Here is a 15,496-nt window from a genome sequence, read left to right on the forward strand (position 1 = left end):
TGTGAAAAGCAGGCAGCTGGATAGGAGGATTTAAACTCCCCCTGCATGCATGCAGGTCCCAGTCTGCATTGGAGAACCATGCATTTACTTGTAGATAAAATAGAAGAGAGGGCACAGTACATGGGCATAGTGTATTTAGCCTATTGGGTAGTTTATACCTCAATTATTGCCAGTATACCTCTGAATAATATCTCTTCTCAAGATGTGGAACATATCATTCCCCATCAGACCCGAGGCTTCATAAATAGAAACTATTTGCTGGAAAACTGCAATTTCATATTTATAGCTTAGAGAAAGGAACAGCGTGTTGTGGAAATAATGAGATAAAGTATTTACTTATTAATTACAGTTATTTTTAGAAACTATTTGTGTTATTTAATTATTTAAAAGAGAACATTGATGTGTTTCCATTAAAATGTTGTCATTTATGGACAGTGGAAAGATAGCTACAGTACTCACTTCAGTCTCAAGTAAAACAAACTTGAAATGGTTCTGATAGCTTTAAACACACAAGCATGACTTTTTAAACCTGAACTAGTTGTTTTCCCCTTTGAGAGTAATCACATGTGCTGGTCCATAGGAGAAAATCAAAAGTTTTGGTTGCTTTTCATAAGAGAATTACACTATTGTTGCTTATGTGTGTGAGTGAAAAAATCTATAAAAATGATAACAGTATACTTAAAGGTCAGTCTCTTCAATATTCAAATATTTGTTTTTTTTAAATACTTTTTGGTAGCTCAAAATGCATGTGTTACTTTTTAAAGTTTAATCGGTACATTTTTCTTCTTCTCTTTATGGGGCAATCCTTGTTATGGGATAACTCTTCAAAGTGTTCAGTCTCAGATATTTTATTAGATGTTTATTAGAGATAAAACAAAGCAGCTGATTTTTAAACAGCGAGACCATTTGGGTTGATGCCTCCAAATGGTAGCTGTAGTTCCATAGTAACATAAACATACTAGCAGATAATGATGAAAACTTCCAATATTTTTCATTCTTCTCTTCTGCAAGTAGGATCTATGATGTTTGGGACAGTGGTGATTGGAATTGGAATTGCAGGATCTGTTCGTATCAGAGACTTGCTGAATCCTTTGCCTTCCAGTCCTACAGAACACCTGAAACTGCTGGGCTTTGTATCTAGGTGAGAGATGTTTTAAAATAAATATACACACCCCAAGACAGATGTATGTATTGAAGTGAGCCTGGTTCCTAATGCTTTAGAATGAAGCAGCTCTGCCGTGACTGGCTGGTTAAATGTTAGGCTTTCCCTCAGAACTAAGGCATAGCAGTTCATGAAAGAGGAAGTGGGAAGGCTGGTAGAGAAAGCGTTGTAGCCATAACAGCGCTAGCGTGGAAAACTTTGTAAATAGTTTTAAGCACATACTGGGTATTTTAATGTAAAGCAGTCTTTTGTTCCTCAAAACTTTGCACTACCCACATGAAATATTACTTCCTACATTTATGATTCCATTGAGACTATCTCTGGTAGGACTTTCAAATTCCTTTCATTTTTTTCTGGCAGAAATTCATAATGTGACCCTTATCATAAGAATAGCATAGTATACTCTGTTATTGCTATTACAACCTTCTCCCCTACCCCAAAAAGGAGGGATGTGTGACAACATTTATGGGAATTTTAATGACTGCTTCCTTTTTTGTCAATGCCCCCTAGGCAGCTTTCAAATTTAAAACGGTAAGGCAAACATAGTTTTTTGTGGGTTTTTCGGGCTATGTGGCCATGTTCTAGAAGAGTTTCTTCCTGACGTTTCGCCAGCATCTGTGTAAGACAAACAAATGTGACCCCCCCTAAAAAAAAAATAGGACAGTGCTAAAGAATTCTCTCATGTTAGCAGATGTTTGAATCAGGAGCCTAATGACACTGCTCCCTGGCCTAGCATTCTTCATTTTTGCCTTTCCTCTGTTGCTTCAAAAGCACAATGATTTCTGTAGTCTATAGTCAACATCAGAATAAACTAAAAAAGTGAATAGATATAGTGTGCATTATAGTAAAGAAAGGTTATTTGCAGATCATACCTAAAGGTTTTCTGTCTACTGTGAACATTTGGTCACACTGGTGTGGTTCTAACTTTAAATCCTAACTTTAAACTAATTTCTCTCATTTGTCTACAAGCTTCAGTAGCTGATAGGTGTTTTAGCTTGTAACAAGATAAAACAAAACAGTAATGCGAAATGGTAGCATCTTGCTACAACACAAGCTGAATATTGCTTTTTGGTTTTTCTGATTTTTTAAAATCAGAATGGCCATTAGCATCTGAATATATCCTAAATAAAATACCTTACCATCTTTTCAGAAAGAAAGATAAGTTCAGCTGAATGTCATATCAGACACTTCCGTGAATCCAAAGCTCTAGTGGCAAAGACATTATCCTTTGCTGAAAATGTTTTAACCTGTCAAGAGTAAAAAAATCTGGTGTTGGAGAATCCTTAAAGCCAGTGGTGATGTTTATGTCTTTGGGTAGTGAATCTGCTCTGGAGTTTAGTTTTCATTTTAAAGGAGCTATCCAAGTTGCTGAATCCATTTTAGGGATAGCTTCTTTAAATTTCAAACTAAAACCCAGACTAGATTTAGTGCCCCACTGAAGCCATCAGCTATCAGTGCTGCAAACTGATGTCAGTAGGTGATAGAGAGGTTGTATGAGAAGAGACATTATTTTTTCCATATTACAGATATGTATGAGTGTAAATTGATTTCTACAAGACCATGGTTGAATTATAATACCAATTTATATATCCAAGTTCTAGTTATAAGAGCCTGATACAGTTTTTTCAGTCATCATTATGTGAACCAGGAGCTCTTTTTTTTCTTTTTTTGCAAGTTATTCTGGGTATGTTGTAGTTTGATTCATTATTTTTCTTCTAAAACTAGGCGATCTCTTGTCAACGTTCATGAAGTGAAACAAATAAGTCTACAAGAAGCTCTGAACAGTAAAGAGGTCCATGCTGCCGTCATCAGTACAGATAACCGAAATCACAATGAAAGTGTCAGGTATTAAGTCTGCAGCATCAACATTACATTATCATATCAATTCTTCCTCCATTATTCCATTGAATATATTGTTGGCACAAATTAGGGCAAGAAAAATTCTTGTTGAGTGTTTTTATTAATATTTGGTATAACCAGGTATGCACATTATTACTATCATTCGACACTCTTGTATGTCCATTTACACAGTGCCTTTTCTCAGATTCCAAAAACATAGAAATGGACAACTGATCTTTCCTTTTTACCAGTTCTGTATATTTAACCTAGCAATGTAAGTTTGCATGAGCCATGCAAGTATTTGTGTTAGACTTAGACAGTACAAGATACAGTGTAGAGTGAAAAATTATTTCTAGTGACTATAAATGTTTCCTGTTTCCATTAACAGTAACTGCAAATGAAAAACCTGTTTGAAATTGGATGTACTCTAGTTTTCACACAAAAATAACCATGGGAATTAGAGATTTGGGAAGGTACTAAGAATAATTTTGGAACATCTATGGCTAGATTCAATTAGGGAGGTCATGGGTATGAGTCTACAAAACGTAAGCAGAGCAGTGGGAGACAGGGAACCTTGTAGCTGTCTCATTGACAGGGTTGTGATGAGTCGAGGTTGACTCGAGGGCAGTTAACAGCATAAAGTATATAATTGTAACATGTTCATTTTTCTTCTGTAAGGATGTTTCTAGAGGCTGGGAAACATGTCCTTGTTGAATACCCTATGTCATTGTCTGCAAAGGCAGCACATGAGCTCTGGGAGTTAGCTGAGCAAAAAGGTAACATATACAATTGGAGCCATTGATAATTCTTTAAAATATCTGTTTGGTACCATGGTTTTACTGTTTTCCCAGTAAAGGGAGCTAAGTTTGCAAAGGTTTCATCATATATTATTGTATAAAAATAATTTGTAATGTATTTTCCTTCCTCTGCAGTCTGCTAGACGAAGTGAATACATACTGTATGTCAAAATTCTCCTTTCTGTAAAAAGCCAGTGCACAGATCTGTTAAAGGCCAAAGCACTCTCCCATTGCTTCTAATATATATTTTATTCCTCCCTGTACAGTTGAAAACATTCTCAGAATGGCATACAAAACAGTAAAAAAGACAAGACAATTTACAACATAAAAAGGCACAACACAAAAGGAATGTGCATGAGAAGGTGAAAGAAAAATAAGAAAATTCAAACCCAAGTTGTGATTGTTATAAGGATAATTCAGGCTTGTGGAATGGCTGCTAGATAACAGTTGGGGAGAGGCAAATTCCAGTGGAACTGGCTTCTCAGGGGTACTATTCATAGTACTGTACTCCTTTCCTCCTTTTCCTTAGCCAGTGGAATGACTATCTCAAATGCAGGAGTAGGTATGATTCCAAATGGATAACTAGAACATACTCTTTAGTGCAGCCACTTCAGACTTAGATCTAGATTACTAGGGGTCTTTGGCATATCAGATGCTACTGGACTCCAATTTCCAGCCATCCTAGCTGTTATGACTGATAATCAGAGATGCTGGACATTGTAGTTCAACAGTGCCTGGAGGGACCTTTTTGTTGGTTTTTTGTTCTAGGAAAGGTGAAAAGTATGTTCACCTTCTAGAGAAAATAAAAGCAAGGGGAAAAGTGATGTGATGTTTGTTTCATGATGCATCTGCATTTTTTTCTTGTTTCCCGTAGCTAATATGAAGCGTTCTTTTTATTGTCTGACAGTAAGAGCTATTTTATAAATTCAAACTTCAGTGCAAAGAATATTTATATACTTTATATTAAATTAAATTATTTATATTAAATAAATTATATAAATTAAATTCTTTATATTAAAATGTGGAAGCAGAATTTGTCTTGAGGCATGTTTGCCCAACTTTTGATCCACAAGTCATTAATGGTACTTTTATTATGCTGTTCCTGTATGTTGTTTGGTATTTTAACACTTTGTATGCAAATGGCCTTTGGTCTAAGCATTAATAAATGATGGATTAAAGTCATTAATGGTCGACCATCTGATGACCTTGTGTTTACTACTTTCCTGGATTCAAATACCAGGAAGAATTGAAGCAGATGATAGGACATAATATCTGTACATGCTCAACTATACGTTGACCTCATGTATAAGTCAAGGGCAGGTTTTGGGCTCAAAATTATGGATTTTGCCATGATCAAAGGTAAAATGTGGAGGCTCCCTCAGTGTGTGTATGTGTGCACACAGCAAGAGCAACTCTAATTGAGGCTTTTTGCTTCAGCATTTCAACTTTGGTTTCACCCTTGAGTCCCCAGACAGGGCAGGCAAGAGAGGGACTCTGTTTAACAGCAATTAATCACCCAGGACTCTTTCTGCTTGGCTCAAGAGAAGAAGACACTCTCTCCACTGTATGGGGAAATCTGAAAGAGCTGCTACAGTATCACATTACCATACTGACTTGTGAATAAGTCGACCTGGGATTTTGGGGTCAGTTGTTGGGCATAAATTTAAGACGAGTATTTAAATTTAAATTTAAGATGAGTATAAATGGTATATGGCAGATGGCCTTTGTTTTGTATGCTGATTCACAGGATGTGTAGATATGTTCTAGAGAGTGTTTTCCTCATCAAGCAGTACAATCTGTAGGTGTTCCTCATTGTAGTATTTCCAGCTCCCTTACTCAAACAAGATTTTGATGACTTTAGTAGCTGTGAAGCAAAGGTCCAAAACACATTGCAGAAATAGTCTAGTTTGAGATTGCTTTAATTGCTCTGGCTCAGTGCTAGGGAGTCCTGGGAATTGTAGTTTTTGTGTCACCAAAGCTCTCTGACAGAGAAGGCTAAATGTCTCACAAAACTACAGTTCCCAGAATTCCCTAGCACCAAGCCAGGGCAGTTAAAGCAGTCTCAAACTGGATTATTTCTGCAGTGTGTTTTGGACCAAAGAGTCATTCAGTTCTACAACTCCTTTCCTGCTTTTCCATAAGAAAGCACAATGCCATTAGTCCCTCTCCCATTTCTGTCAATCATGTCTTAACCTTCATTAGAGTTAATAAGGGTTAAGAAATGCTTATAAATAATCCTATTAAATCTGTTTTTGTCTCAATGGCAGGTAAAATCCTCCACGTGGAGCATATTGAATTACTGACAGAGGAATTCAAGCAGTTAAAGAAAGAGGTGGCAGGGAAGGAGCTTGTGAAGGGAACATTACATTTCACAGGTCAGCTGTTAGTATCTGGTTTAATGCAACTCTGATCTCATTTTTGACCAGTGCTTTAGACTTCATTAATCCATATGAACTTTTTTGAAGGGATAATCTTTGACTGTTACAGGTTCTTATCAAATTCATACAGGCATTTTGCATTCGAGAGTTATTCCTCTAGCTCTTTCCATTTTGGTGGTGTGGAAATGACACTGTTATTACATGTGTAGCCTCTTTGACAAACCTACCGATACTGCATTGTTGGCCAACAAGTGTAGTGGCATGTTAATAGGCCTATGTGAATAGCAGAAACAAGCTTGATTTGCTAGGTCAGAGCCATCCAGCTGATAGAGGGCTGATCTACAATAACTTGGTGATTATACAGTAGTTTCTTACAGACTGATTATATTGCTTTAAAGAAAACAGTAGGGTCCTTTGCAGAAGTAACTGTTTACTATAGTATGTTTTCTTTAGTAATTATATTGGAAAATAAAAACTATGATTAAGCATCATTTGGTTGGCCAGAAATCTGGGCTGTGAATGCATGGTTTGAAGTGTCTGAAGTACTAAACTATTAAGGTAGCTTCCCCACTTCTGCAGTTGAGAGGTGACAAAGAATTCTCACTCACTATTTCCTTGTACAGTATGTGCCTTTCAAGGGCAGGGCTTAGCTCTGCAAACTAAACCACATTTTTCGCTCTGTGGCAGCATTTGGTTGTAATCCTAAACCATAGTTTAATTGTTACGTGAATGAGTTTCAGTTTCATCAGCTCCCAAATTATTCTGTTTGGCTGTAGGAAGAAACTGAAGTTTTCATTTCCATTCTTAACTGATTGTGTCTTAGGTCTGAATCCAGACAATTTTCAAAACATTGTTTGTTATGAAGTTTATTTCAACAAACCATAGTTAAGGTTAACCACATTCAAGGTTTGGACATTAAACTAAACTGTGATTGACTGGAAGTTAGTGTTACATCCAAACCAGTCATATGTATTTGATTTTACCCAGATTTAAAGCCAACACATCATTCTTGGTATTAGTCATGTTTGTTTGTTTGTTTGTATCCCGCTCTTTTCCCAGGACTGGGACTCAGAGCGGCTTCACCACATTAAAAAACAATTTTTAAAAAACATACATTGAAAAGAATTTTTAAACTGGTCCAACATCCCAGCCTGTCCTTATAGCAATTCCTTAAATGCCTGTGTGAACAGGTAGGTCTTCACCTGCTGGTGGAAGGCCATCAAGGAGGGAGCTGTTCTGATCTCCCTGGGCAAGGACTTCCAGAGTCTAAGGGCAGCCACCAAAAAGACCCTCTCTCGCGTCCCCATCAACCGTATTTGTGATGGTGTTAGGATGGAGAGAAGGGCTTCTCCAGGGGATCTTAGAGTCCAGGCCAGTTCATAGCAGGAGAAACAGTCTGCCAAATAGTGTGGACCTGAGCTGTGTAGGGCTTTGTACGTAATAACCAGCATCTTGAATTGTGCCTGGAAACAAACTGGCAATCAATGAAGCTGTTTCAACAGGGGCATTGTATGGTCTCTGTAATCTGCCTCTGTTAATAGCCTGGCAGCTGAGTTTTGAACCAGCTGAATTTTCCGAACACATGTAGAGCCCATTACAGTAGTCCAAACGGGATGTAACCAAGACATGTACCACCATGGCCAAATTTGGCTTCTCAAGGAATGGGCACAGCTGGCGTACAAGTTTTAATTATGCAAACGCACTCTTCGTCACAGCAGAGACCTGGGCCTCCAGGTTCAAAGCTGAGTCCAAGAGTACCCCCAAACTGCGAACCTGTGTCTTCAGGGGGAATGTGACCCCCACCTAACACAGGCTGGATCCCTATTCCCTGATCTGCCTTCCGACTGACCAGGAGCACCTGTATCTTGTCTGGATTAAGTTTCAACTTGTTTGCCCTCATCCAGTCCATTACTGAAGACAGATACTGATTTAGTACCTTGATAGCCTCCTTGGATTGAGGTGGGAAGGAGTAGTAGAGTTGAGTGTCATCTGCATATTGATGACACCGCACCCCAAAACTCCAGACAACCTCTCCCATCGGTTTCATATATATGTTAAACAGCATTGGGGACAACACAGAACCCTGAGGGACCCCACAGGTCAATGACCAGGGGGTCGAACAGGAGTCCCCTAGTACCACCTTCTGAGTTCGCCCATCCAGAAAGGAATGGAGCCACTGTAGAACAGTACCTTCAATCCCCATCCCAGAGAGGCAGTCCAGAAGGATACCATGATCGATAGTATCAAAAGCCGCTGAGAGGTCCAGGAGAACTAACAGGAACACACTCCCCCTGTCCAGTTCCCTGTGTAGGTCATCCAGCAAGGCGATCAAGGCTGTCTCTGTCCCATAGCCAGGCCTGAAACCAGATTGAAATGGATCTAGATAATCCGTTTCATCCAGAAACCCCTGGAGTTGGGAAGCCAAACCTTGCCCAGAAATGGTAGGTTAGACACTGACCGATAGTTTTTCATTATTGTGGGATCCAAGGATGATTTTTTTTAACAAAAGCCTCACAACAGCCTCCTTTAGGCAGGATGGAATACTGCCTTATTGTAGGGAGGCATTGATTACCTCCTTTACCCACTCAGCCAGTCCCCCTCTGGCCTGTTTAATAAGCCAAGAAGGACAAGGGTCCAGGACACATGTGGTGGCTTTTACTATGAGGCTGCACAAGTTGAAAAGTATCCATTAACACTGGACCGACAGGAGCCCATTGACACTGTATCTGTAAAACTCTTGTTTCTCATCCATCATGGTGACACAGAGTTTGGGGAAAAAACAAATAAAAAGAGTATTAAAATGTTGCAGATTACAGGTTATTTATAAAAAGGGACTATGTTCCTACTATAAAATTGCAAAAACAAAAGCAAAGCAAATCTCCTTGCAAATTGCAAACTAGTATATCAAGTGGAATGATTCTAGGCCCATTCCTTTGTCAACTACTTTTGTTTTTCCATTTGCAAAGAATATTTAGTGTAAGACAGCATCTCAAAATAAGACTTTATCCCACTTGTTCAATAGTGCAGTTCATTCTATTGTCAGCTTGTGTATCTATGTTATGCATCAGAAGTTCTTCTGCCTTTTTTACATAATACAGGTATATTTTAAAATTTCTTTTTTTCTACCCGTGCATTTCAAGTCCTCTTTCTCATTACAAAAGGTGGCCCACTGGATGAAGAACGTTCAGGATTTCCAGCTTTTAGTGGGATTGCCCGTCTCAGTTGGCTGGTTGACCTTTTTGGAGACCTCACAGTCACTTCTGCCACAAGAGAAGAGCAGAAAGAAAAGAATTACTCCAGAATGACAGCACATTTTCTGACTGCAGACAAGAGGTTGGTTGCATTAGGTTCTAGAAAAGATTAATTAACAATAATAATTTATTGACTAACAAGGTGCTTTTCAAAATAACGTTGGCTAACAATAGCTTTGACTAACCATGACCTATTTCTTTTATATGAGGCTTTTAGTTTACTGGGCCTTCCCCATGTTTCATACATCTCTGTAATGAATACCTCAGGAGTTTTCAACTTACCTACTATCACTGGATAGTAAGGCTGATTTGTTGAGAATAGTAGCAACACATGTTATATAACATCCTGTTATAGATTCACTAACTTTGGGGCTATACAGACGGGCAGCTAAACACCGCCCCTGTATGGTCCAGATCGGTGCCGCAGCAGCCACATAGATCTGCACCCCAAAAGAAGCTGCTCTGAGCAGCTTCCTGGAAGGGGAGTTATTGGCGCATTCGTGTGCCATGATGATGCCCCTTTCAACCAGCGCCATTTCAGCGCTGCATGCCACAGACGCCATCATGGCGTGCTCCGTATGGACTGGCATACGCCATGATGGCAGCCAAGTGGCGGAACCAAGGCTGGGGGCGTGTGGACACTCAGCCCTAGTTCAGGCCTACTCTGCAATCAAGCCGGCACAAAGTGCAGGTCTATAGTGCCTCTTTGTCACATAACTCTCATGGTGCTAGAGTCAGTGTCCTCCCAAGAAGGTCTTTCAAACTGGGCCTTATTATCAATAGTATTATCAGATTTTCTAAAAGGATGCCCATTGTGTGAAACAGTGTGCATGAAATCTGATACCCTAAAGGCACCAAATGCCATCTGATCTTGAAAGGTAAGCATGGTCAGCACTGGTTACTACTTGGATGGGAAACTTCCAATGAATACAGTACCAGGTGCTATAAGACTGTATTTCAGAGGAAAGAACTAGAAAAACCACCTCTTGAGTATTTCTTGCCTAAGAAAACCCTGTGAAATACATGGGGTTGCCGTAAGTCAGCAGCCAACTTGAAGGAACATAGACACACACACACATAGTGCTTGAAAAAGTAGAAAAGAGAGGAACTGGCTCAAATCCTCTTGAAGATCAGGCCATCTGATCTAGGTAATTTCGCCTCTAACTCCAAATCTCTGTTAACTGTGACTTAGGAAATTTCTGAATAGAGCTGGACTGATAAAAGGAGAAACAATAGCGTAGCCCTAACAGTGAGGAACAGCATAGCAAAATCAGTCAAATGATATAACACAAAATCCATATGCCAATAAGGCTTCAGGGAAATCCAGTAAACATCACCATTATCCAAATATATGTGTCAACCACATAGGAAGAGGGAATTAAGAATTTCTACAGTGAAGTCTAGGAAGAAATGGACAGCACACCAAAACAAGATTGTATGGTAATCATAAGTAATTGGAATGCCAAAGTAGGAAGCAGAACAGATTCAAAGACAGTAGGGAGATCTAAAGTGCAAAGATGTAACTCTGAACACTAAAGTGAGGATAGTCCAAGCCATCGTATTCCCCATCACCATGTAGAGATGTGAGAGTTGATATAAAGAAAATCAATTCATTTGAAATGTGCTGAGGATACCGTGAATGTCCAAGAAGACAAACAAATGGTTCTAAAATAGATCAAACCTGCCTGAACTCTTCCCTGGAAGCTGGATTTCTAAGTTGAGACTGCTGTATTCTTTAAAAGCAATTGAGAATGGTAAGGCTTAATTTCATGGCTGCAACCTTCTAGTTTAAATTAATTTATTATGTAAAAGGCAACAATTTGGTTACTCTCACCAACAGCTAAATATCACCAGCAGAGGGTGCTAAGAGTTGGCAACAAGAATCAATAAGACCGTTTACTCTGTGCATTTTTAGTACATTGCACATAATTTTTTAGAATCAGATCTTTAAAAATTGATGTACATATGAAGCCATTTGTGTCCAGCTGGTCAAGGACAAAAATATTCCCACTATTATCTTCTCGAGATCTTTGCAAGTAGATTATGAATGTCATGCCACCCTTTTAGTATTGAGCTGACAAACATAGTGTTCCAGGTATAGTCTGTATAGTTTGTTACTAGGTCGGGTTTCCCACTCGTATTATTCCAGTAACATCAGTTTGTTTGCACTAGCTGAGTGTCTGGCCTGCCCTTATTTATGTTGGGGCTTATTTCAAATCCCTGGTTGTGTCAGAGACTTGGCTTTCAGCAGACTCAGTGTGGAGGCTCTTTGTTGTGACAGAAGATAAGACATTTATGGTAGAGCCCAGAATGATTTCAAGAAAACTGAAGTGTTGTAAACTATTTTGAATTTAATAGAAACTAAGGCCTGAAACATACAAGCTAGATAGAGCAGCTTCTGACTGTTTCAGGGGTGTAGTGTGCAGATGGTGCATGCCCCCAATGTGGCCAGTAGCCTCCCTAACACCACGTAAGGTAGCATGAAGCTGGCCTGAAAAGGAGCGGCAAAAAGCCGCTTCTTGCTTGTGACCCATTCAGGACCACGGCAGCAGCTGGATTTGGGTCCTGATCAGGGACCAGTTGTGGCTGGAGCAGTCAAAGCCGCTCCAAGCCCCCCATCTGCCTCACCCCTAAGTTTACTTTTCTTCTCATTGTCTTTGCAGGGATAGCAGAATCCCATTTTGGGAGAGAAGATAGGTGATAAATCTAACAGTAAATTACAAATGATTTTTCTTAGGTATTACATTGATTTGTTGTCTTGAGTAAGCTATCAGTTAGGGAAGTTAAAGAAAGCTGCCTGTGAAAAACCCTATCCAGACATAGTTACATAATGGTTAATGTTAATGACATTAATTTTTGGAGAATTGTTTGCTCATTCTTTTTGTTTGCAGCTCTTAACTAGCCTTTAATCATTACTTTTGGTTTAGCTTCTGGCTGTGGTTCCCAGCTGCAGTTCAAGTTCATCCTATAGCTATGATGCCACTAAAGCATGTTTACATCACCTTGTCCCTCTATAACCCACTGATGCAACACTGCAGAACTGGCAAAGCCAGTTTCCTTGGAATTACTCATTTTGTGTAAAGCATCAACAGTATACATTTTTAGGAAGATCAGCAATATGATCGTGTGTTATTGCCTTATTCTACCCCAATATTTTGTGTTCTCCCTCACAGCTAAAATTTGTAACTATGTAGGAATGGTGTTCCCCAACATTTACAATGCATCAAAGCTAGCCATAAATGACAAAACAATGACTGGTAGCTCATAACTCCACAGTATGAAACTACGGTTTAGCCGGCTTTCCCTTATCTGCCATATCATAACATCATATGAAGAGGACTTTCTCTTAAGTGGGTCTTTTGGATGTTGCAATTTCTGCTTTCTTTTTCAATCCTTTCTTTTCCTTCTTGTTTAACCTAGGCCTCTGACTTGGATTGAAGAAAGAGCACCAGGGATGAAACGAGATAAGATCATAAACTTCTGCTTCAAAAGTGGGTGCTTGGAGAGTCTCCCTGATGCTCCTCGTTCAGGAGTTGGCCTCTTCATGCAAGATCTGATTCTCTTTGCCAAAAAACTGTTGGGCCAGGTTTCCAAAGAGGAACTGGCAGCTGAGAAGAGACGAATTCTCCTGTGTCTTGACCTTGCTGAAGAGATTCAAATGCACTGTGAGCGGCCAACAAATATCTACTCTTGAACCTGTTTTAGAGTATAGGGTTGGTCAAGTAGAACTGCTGCTACTTATTCTGGGGTTTTTTTCCTACCATTTTCTTCTCATTTGCCAGGCTCCTCACTATAACTATTAGCTTTTTCTAACAAATATGAGCCACTCCAAGTGTTTTATGTTGCTTATAGGTTTATTTTAACCTGGCAAGACAAGATATTTTACAGATATTGCCCTGCTTCCATGCAAAACATCTTTCTCATCAAAAGCTATTGAACAAACATGTGGATATAGTACTTCCTGTAAGGATGCAATAGCAGTAGTATGCCCTTTTGACAGATTATATTCTAGTGAAAGAAAGGGTTTGTGTGGGTTTCTGCTACAAATCCTCCTTATTTTCAAAATATGGCTCTGGATTTCTTTTTCTGCTCTACATTTGGGGCTTTCTGCATTTAGAGTTTAAAAACTTAATATTCATAGACTTTGACTTTTTGCACAGTTCTAACTCAGTTGTGGGCCTCTTCTCAATATAAGAATATAGAAGTGAGACTGCACATCTTCATGTCTAAAAACAACCTCTGGTAGCACTGAAAATGGTAGTTCTTTGCTGTGTTTCCTGCCTCACTTCAGGAAATGTTTAATTGGACTGATGAATGTCATTTTTCTAGCCATAACATTGACTATAACTGTGCAGACCTCTGCATGGGGCTGAGGTTTTCTCTTCTGAAAGATTACGTTGTGGTAGCTGTCATGCAGCCTTCCAGATGTTGCTGAACTGCAAATCCCAGTAACCCTAGCTACAATGGTGAGGAATGCTGCAAATTAGTGAAGGATGCTGGGAATTGCATTTCAGTGACATCTAGACATAAGGCTTTTCACCCTGCTGTGTAACTAGCTGAGAGAAAGATGTGAGTTACAAAACTTTTTTCTGAGTTGCATAGTGCAGGTCTTCATAAAATGCAAAGTTATTAATTCAGCTTTAATGTGATCAAAAACTCTTTCAGCTGGGTTTTTAGACTGTTTGCTTACTGGCCTTACACTGAAATCAAACTTGAGATTCCAGGACCATGTTTTGATCCTGCTGATTGCCTTCTTGAAGCTAATTCAATCCTAACTTGATAAAGATCATAACTAAAGTGTTTTGTATAGTCAATATTGTTGATGCCTACACATGGTGGAAGATTGAAATGCCACATCAGATATCCCTGATAGTTTCCAAGCTCCACTATTGTGATAAATACCTGTAGTCAACATGGGGAGGAAGAACTATATAAGAATTATTTGTACAAATTGCCACACAAAAATTGTCAATTTAGCCTTGTAATGCCTCATAATTACTCTAAATTCTGAGTAAGTCTTGGTCACATTGCCAATGTCTCAAAGATAGCTATGCACAGTAAACTCCACTGTTGTCATAAGATCTGAATTTGAATGTATTATCAGGGTAATGACTTAAAAGAATGTATAAAACACATTTGAACTGTTGAAAACAATAGAACAAGAGCTAAAAGAGATGTAGCAGTGGCTCTGAAAAGTGCCACGTATCATATGAACTTGGGTTTATTTTTGTTATATGCAAGTGGCATGGCTCTGGGAGGTACAAATGGGAAGTTCACAATCCCAAAATAGACTGAAAGAAGATCATGAGCTGAAATTCTTGAGGTTGTGCCTTTCACTCTGCTTGGTGCTAGGTTCTTTATACCCTTTATGGATTCCACAGGCTCCAGTACTGTCTGCTGATCCTGGGAAGTTGCCCATCCCTGCATTACAGCCTTGCTTTTCTGTTTTATACTTGCCAATCATTATCCTTAAGTAATATCATCAATAGAGGCTATGGGGAAAAGTAAATAACTAACTTGCAGCTGGATTTCTAAATAAAATGGTATTCCCATGTTTCTTTGCATATTTCTAATAAATTCAGCTATGCATGATTACTATAACAATTACTGTATGTGATTTTTCTTACAAAAATGGGGAAGGAGGTGATTGATCTTGGATGTGTATAGTCACAAACTGGAAACCTGTTTGTACAATGTATAGGTGCACTTCAGCTAACAAAGTAAATGTGCCTTGGAGCATTACTTTTGTAACAGAAAATTTGGAACCAGAGGCAGAAATAACATCAAAAGGATAGGGATAGGTTCCTGCACCATAAAAAGAAGAGCAGTTGAATAAGTTTCAATGAAGTTTTTCTTTAATTATTCAAAACTAAGATTATGTGTATGTATGCAGTGAAACAGGTCAGGTATTCATTGTTGTTGTTGTTCAAGTTGTTATCGATTTATGGCAAACCTAAATCAAACCTATCATGGGTTTGCCAGTGCTGTCCAGAGGTTTGCCAGTGCTATCCTCTTCAGGCTGAGAAAGTGTGCCAAACATGGAATCGAATCCTGTCTCCTGAGTCATAG

General features: G+C 39.0%; 1 protein-coding gene across 20 annotated transcripts in view; it reads left to right on the forward strand.

Moving 5' to 3' along the window:
- The window catches only part of BLVRA (biliverdin reductase A), a 45,888-nt gene extending 30,860 nt beyond the window's left edge, over positions 1-15,028 (forward strand). For 19 of the 20 annotated variants that reach the window (XM_042476337.1, XM_042476338.1, XM_042476322.1 and 16 more), the window contains 6 exons: positions 1,015-1,141; positions 2,888-3,007; positions 3,680-3,777; positions 6,066-6,173; positions 9,338-9,509; positions 12,848-15,028. In XM_042476337.1, the coding sequence (XP_042332271.1) occupies positions 1,020-1,141; positions 2,888-3,007; positions 3,680-3,777; positions 6,066-6,173; positions 9,338-9,509; positions 12,848-13,121 (894 nt within the window). In that variant the 5' untranslated portion in view covers positions 1,015-1,019 and the 3' untranslated portion in view covers positions 13,122-15,028. Of the gene's footprint in view, positions 1-1,011; positions 1,142-2,887; positions 3,008-3,679; positions 3,778-6,065; positions 6,174-9,337; positions 9,510-12,847 lie in introns of all 20 variants that reach the window. The other variant, XM_042476318.1, reaches the window with a different exon arrangement.
- Positions 15,029-15,496: the final 468 nt, after the last annotated feature.

This window comes from Sceloporus undulatus, chromosome 6 (assembly GCF_019175285.1).
Source record: "Sceloporus undulatus isolate JIND9_A2432 ecotype Alabama chromosome 6, SceUnd_v1.1, whole genome shotgun sequence".
NCBI classification, from domain to species: Eukaryota; Metazoa; Chordata; class Lepidosauria; order Squamata; family Phrynosomatidae; genus Sceloporus; species Sceloporus undulatus.